This window comes from Scomber japonicus, chromosome 3 (assembly GCF_027409825.1).
Source record: "Scomber japonicus isolate fScoJap1 chromosome 3, fScoJap1.pri, whole genome shotgun sequence".
Lineage (NCBI taxonomy): Eukaryota > Metazoa > Chordata > Actinopteri > Scombriformes > Scombridae > Scomber > Scomber japonicus.
Window position 1 is genome coordinate 19,732,777 of NC_070580.1, and position 6,355 is coordinate 19,739,131.

Genomic DNA, 6,355 nt, shown 5'->3' on the forward strand with positions numbered 1-6,355 from the left:
GTCAGACCTCTCAACTTAGCTCATGTTCTCTGGAACGGCACCGATGATCTCCTGGATTTCTCGCACCACGATGATGCGTGCCAGCATCTGCTCCACTTGTTGACTCGTGAGAGGCTGAGAGGAGTACCACATCGGGCTGTTTGGTGCCACAACAGGCTCTGGAGTCATGTAGTATGCATCGTTACGTCCTTTAACGCTTTGAGGACTGGAAAAGGAAAAGTGAGTTAAGGTTTAGGGTACAGAGCTGCAATGATTAGCTGATTAATCAAAGAACAGAACATTATTCGCCAATTGTTTTGATAACTGATTAAATCATTTTCACTCATTTTTTAAAATAAACAAATACACAAAAATCTCTGGCTCCAGATTCTTAAATGTGAATATTTTCTGGTTTCTTTAGTCTTTTATGATAGGAAACTGAATATCATTGAGTTAAGGATGGTTGTAAGGACAAAACAAGATATTTGCAGAATACAGCATGGGCTTTGGAACACATTTCTCACCATTTTCTAACATTTTACTGACCAAAGGACTAACCCATTAATTGAGAACATGTTTAGATTAAATCAACAATGAAAATAATTGTTAGTTGTAGCTCTACAATGTTATTTCCTGAAAACCAACCCAGTTACAAAGAATCTGTTTGTGTAAGTGCCACTCACCATTTGAAGAGATAAAAATCATAAAGTTTAATGGGACATCGAAGAGGATTCTCTGGATCCTCTATCTGCTCTTCATACATGTCATCAGTTCCTGAAACAGAAGTCACACAACACGTTAGTCTCAGTGATTTCAGCTGTCAAAGATTGCAATATAAAACTTCAACATAAACCTAACTATGTTGAGCACCTTTTTGTCCGGCATTGTGTGGACTTTGTCCTTTCAGAAGGCGGATGCTGGTTGCTTTGTCCTTGGCATTAGTTGGATTCTTCCTTGTGTGTCTTAAGACCTTAGAGAAAGCTACTTTCATGTGCTGTTCAGGTGTTATGAGACGGAAATACCTGCAATAAAGTTTTTGGTCTTTTTTACCACAATCAAGATTTACATCTCAAATACATTTCTGTGTTGTTAAAGAGAATAAATTGAGCTACGTTTGTGTTGAGAGGTGGGAACTCACTTAGTGTTGAAGTACATTAGAGTTGTGAGCAAAGTGCCTGGTGAATGGGCACCAAGCTGTTTACACTCCCACAGCATCTCCTCTGTCACATGACTTGGAATGATGTAACCTTAGGAGGGGAAACAGTAATTAAGTCCTACTAATAACAAGGAATAATAAAACTTTAAATAGTGAATCTCTCTTACCTAAAGGATGGATACTGGGCTTCCAGCCATCCAGGATTTTGTGTAAAGACTCACAGAAACGAGTGTAATACGGATCAGAGAAAACATCATCCACACGTCCATTTTCAGACATATACTATAAAAAACAAGACAAAAAACATTAGTAACTTCAGATAATAGATAACATGGCTCACCATCTTTATGTTTGAGCATGGGTGAACTAACCTTTTGTATACACAAGAAAACATAATACAGAACATCTGGAGAGAACTGTTCTTCCTCTGATCCTCGTGCCTCCTGGGTCATCAGGGAAAGACCCAAGTTTAGCTCAGCTACTGCACTGGACACCAAGTCTTCTTGAAAACGCAGAGGCTGACGACCTGGACGCATCCACAGAGAGATGAGAAGAAGAGACCATTTTTTATTCTTGTTTAAAAGGGTAGAGCGGCCTACATTACTCATGTCCTTGATCTTTATTTAGACGGAGGAAAAACAGAAAAAGTTTTGATGCATGTTTGCAAAACAAAAACCATCTCAGTTGGTTTTCAACACTGCTTTAGACTAAATCTGTATACAATACTTTGATGACCATTTTGTTGTCTCATCTATTTGAAAACACAGATGTGTTCAAGTGACTATAGGTTGACTTACGTCCTATGGGTGCAAGCTTGGTCTTTTCCTGCTTGCTTAGCTCGGTGTTTTTTCGCTTCACCCAGAGGCGCCAGACCTCCAAGCCCTCCTCTGGCTTCAGACAGACAGGAACCAGAATTTCCGAAGGTGGTTCTGCATGGGCCTCTGTCTCATCATGACCCTGCACAAGACCAAGATGTAAACATTAAAGTTCATGCTTTCTAAGAAATAGGGTAGAAAGTAAAGTTTCAAGACCAGCCTGTGTGAAAAGGACCAGAAAAAAGGGAACTGGTAAATTTGAATGATAGAAGATTTTACGCGCTGACCACACACTAACTTTTAATGTCTTCAAAACCACACTGTTTGCCATACAAAACCATATTGTTCAATTCCATAATAATCAGTAGTACAAGACTATTTAACATAGATCAGTATGGCAGTAAAAACAAAACAAAAGAGACTGATCTAACCTGCAGATGGAGCTGCTGCTCTTGTCCATCTTCTCCTTGGCTATGATGTTGATTTGGGTCCCATATGTGTACCGACTGTGTAGTGTTGTAGGTCCCGTCTACAGTCTGCACTGCCACAGGGATGTGGATGTTCCCGTTCATGAACTGCGCTGGGAACAGTGTCTGTACTATTTCTTCCTGTGTCCCAGTCGAGACTGACTGCACATCTGCAGACCTTAGTGAAGAACCGGGGGATTCTTTGTCCTTACCATTGGCGGTAGTAACTTGAACTGTGCTGTACGACTCCTGTGGTATGGCAATGTGAGTTACACCCTGCTGTTGTGGAGTTGAGTACACAGGAATGGTCCAGGTCTCTCCTGTGGGACCTGTGATTGTTCCTGTAGTGCTGTACAGTTGAGCACTGTCAACAGTGAGCAAATCTGGTCGTAGGGACACATAACTTTGCTGCTGCCCTTGAGGGATGGCTAGAACTGTGGCCACTTGCTGGCCCTGTGGAACAGCATAGGACACTGCTAGAGGAACATCCACCTTACGCTTCTTGGCCGGCTGGAGAACAGTTGAGACAGTACCGGATCTCCTGTCTACCTCCCTGGGAGAGTCCTGCTGGTGTGAGGGAGACATGGCCTCTATTGTCTGGATCTGGATCTGTTGGCCCCCTTGCAGCTGGATCTGCTGACCACCTTGTAGCTGAATCTGTTGGCCCCCTTGCAGCTGGATCTGCTGACCACCTTGTAGCTGAATCTGTTGGCCCCCTTGTAGCTGAATATGCTGACCACCTGGTAGCTGAATCTGTTGACCACCTTGTAGCTGAATATGCTGACCACCTTGTAGCTGAATGTGTTGAATCTGTTGACCAGCCTCCAGTTGAATATGTTGGCCATCGGGCAGCTGGATCTGCTGCGTTCCTTGTAGTTGGATTTGTTGTCCACCTGACAACTGAATTTGTTGTCCTCCAGCTACAGCTGCAACCAGCTGTGCCTGAATCTGTGAAATACAGACAACAAAACCAACAGTAATGCATCATACCAGTGCATGAATAGATAAACACTGTTCGTATGGGTGTCTGTTTAAATACTGTACCTGCTGTTGCTGCTCTTCTGTGAGCTCTCCCTGTGGGACAAGGTGAGCTGTATGTATTCCCTGCAGGTCCTGCTGTTCCTGGATCTGAACCTGGCACAGAGGAGAGGCATTAAAAATAAATAGGCCCGTCAGCAATCATACCAAGAACTAATGTGACTTACCCATTTACAGATTGTGAATTACACTTATTATGAAATAAGTAATTAAACTCAGATTCAGATTAAAGTTATTTCAATTAATTCAATTATGACATTCTGATGAAGAGCTTTGCCAAAGAGTAATTTATTTTTAAATTCAAGAACACACATTTTAAAAGTGCTCAATACAAATCAGCAGTCTAACAGAGAGACAGCGAATGATTGCTCCCAGTTCAATATGTAGCCCCTGCCAAGACTACAAACAACCTACAGAGCAAAAATGCTAACTATGAGTGAATTAATGTTACTTATTGGACCCATAAAGCACACTACTTTAAAAGTAAAATGTATAATGTAATTAATTTGTTATTAAATTTGGAACAACTTAAAATATGAATATTTAAATATTTCACTTGCACTATGAACATATTACTGCAGAATGGCAGCAAACGCAACAATTAAATACTGATTAGACGAATCTGCTTAAAATGATTATCTTTGTTCTCCATTTTTTCTCACCAGCAAATTGATGAAACTGCTGGACCAAAACCACCTAACTCCAAATACAATTAACTTAAACTTCTCACCACAACACACTGCCTTTCCATTTGTTCATCTGTTTTCCTCTTGACAGTGAGTAATGACAGCATTTCTGGACCCTGACAGCTTCATCTGTCTTGTGCAGTTTAAACATAGTATGTCTTTCATAAAACTGACTAATTCTCTCTCTCTCTCTCTCTCATATAGTCTGTGTTCTATAATTTTCTTTTCGACATCTCACCAAGAACAAACCCAAGTAAACAATACATTGACTGAAAAAGTAATTAAAACACTGTTGCACTGAGTAACATGTTTGTTCATTACCACTGTTTATTTTGAGTTGTGCCCACCTACACCACCCTACTGCATTAAATACTGCCAAGTGCACTAAGTGCATATTAATCTGCCACTGAAAATAGTCACCAACAAATGTACTATTTACTGATGTCTGAGTGAGTGATGTTTTTGGAAGCTACAGTGCCCAGCTGTTTTATTTGGCCTTTAAGAGAGAGGGAATTGTATATTTAGAATTTTAAAGATAAACATCTTCATAGTAACATTTTTTGGGGACTGAGTGCCACAGACAGGGTAGGTAAGTCAAAAAAGTGTTGAGAGACAAAACAGTTATTTTTTGACAGGAAAAATGTATAATTTCCCCAGACTTGCTCTTTAAAAAATACTTTTTGCATGGTGTGCTATTTGTGGTAAGGAACTGACACTGGCTTAAAAACCCACCTGCACTTGAAGCTGCTGGTCAGTGCCTTGATGGACAGAAAGCTGAGGAGAAATTTCAGCAGAGGTCACCTGTACCTGTCATAAAGCATGTGTATACATATATAAATGTATGGTATACTGCAAAACATGAATAATGTCTTTCAACCAATAAAAAAAGGATATGCTCTTACCGGGCAAGCTAGCTCTAGGAGAGAGCCAGCCACCTCGGTGCTGTCCGTGTAGACACAGTTGGTGCCCTGCTGCTGGTACACCATGGCTGTCGTGGTGGTCGCCCCTCCCTGCTGGCTGAACTCCTGCAGCACCTCTGGGCCCTTGGCGAGGGACTCCAGGAACTCCTTCATCCTGTGCTGAGGCACAGTGCGGGCCTTCTGCCGCACATACTCATCAAACGACACCACACCACTGTCCTGCTCATTCATTGTCACTTGACCTGTAAAGATTACACATTTCCAAACACCTGAGAATCAAAACACTCCAAAACAGCGTACATTGACAACATTTCTGAAGATGCAGCTCTGGCTAATATTTCCATCTGCAGTTATAAGAGCACAATAATTAAATAATATGAATATAACATCTGATAGTAAAAAATACGTTTGTGTGACATAGCTGACTAAGTGAGCACACAGGACAAAGTGCATTGCTCGATTTTGGCTTCTAAGCTGCGTTTAAATCAACTTTTACTACTAAAGTTGCAGTCAGAAACACAGCTAACAGCTAGGCCTCGACTCAAACTTAGAAGTCACTGTTTGGTTTAAATGTAGGTTAAATAGAGACACAGCTCAAGGCACCAACAGTATGTTAACCTGGCAATAAGAGCTGACTGTGGTAATAGTGTGTACGCTGGCTAGGCTAGTTGTTAGCATTTTAGCGAGGCTCCACTGTTTTGTTACAGCCTATGTGGCTAACTGCCGCCAACGTTGACTGTGTTTAATATCTTCGAGCAGAAATACGATGTCTGCTGTAAATGATGTACGTGAGCACCACAGTCTGCTTTAAGGATAACAAACATTAAAGCAACAGTCCATTCATTGCGATAACACGGCGCTAGCTAATCGCTATGCTAACGTTAGCCAGCTAGCTCGTCGGCTCTGGATCCTGTCATGCTACCTTAAATAAAACGAAATCCTCTCCTTTCCGCCAAGGCACGGTGTTTAAAACTAAAAAAAGCCGATAAACGTCTAACAGCTACCACCGGCGTGCCATCCACCTCGCCACATAGTGCATGTGGCAGCAGAGTAATCCCGCAAACAATGCTGTGATTAGTTTGCAATAAAATGTAACAGCGGCAGCAGCGAGCAGGCGAGGTCTCTGACGTCTGCTTATTTCAGGGGGAGATCCAAGCTGCCTCCGGAGTGAAACAAGTCCCCCAGCTGCAGCAAAGCACCGATTTATTCATCCAGCAGGATCCTAGGGGGTGATACTACAGCAGGCACAGCGCGGCTAAACATGCAACACCGTCCCTTGTGTTTATAAAGTGAA

The 6,355-nt window shown here is 41.9% G+C and overlaps 1 protein-coding gene across 3 annotated transcripts; it reads right to left on the bottom strand.

Annotated features, from left to right (window-relative positions):
- On the bottom strand, positions 1-6,355 carry LOC128356172 (transcriptional regulator QRICH1-like). Of its 3 annotated transcripts, XM_053316636.1 has the most exons (12): positions 5,984-6,355; positions 5,044-5,303; positions 4,874-4,948; positions 3,462-3,551; positions 2,382-3,365; positions 1,933-2,092; positions 1,507-1,661; positions 1,303-1,417; positions 1,118-1,226; positions 850-1,001; positions 663-753; positions 1-205 (listed from the first exon to the last, which is right to left on the bottom strand). In XM_053316636.1, exons 2-12 carry the CDS (start codon positions 5,290-5,292, stop codon positions 16-18), a joined length of 2,370 nt encoding a protein of 789 aa, XP_053172611.1. In that variant the 5' UTR covers positions 5,293-5,303; positions 5,984-6,355; the 3' UTR covers positions 1-15. The 3 variants fall into 3 exon arrangements, with proteins under 3 accessions (XP_053172611.1, XP_053172610.1, XP_053172612.1); XM_053316635.1 differs by having other exon boundaries at positions 5,044-6,355; XM_053316637.1 differs by having other exon boundaries at positions 4,874-4,915; positions 5,044-6,354.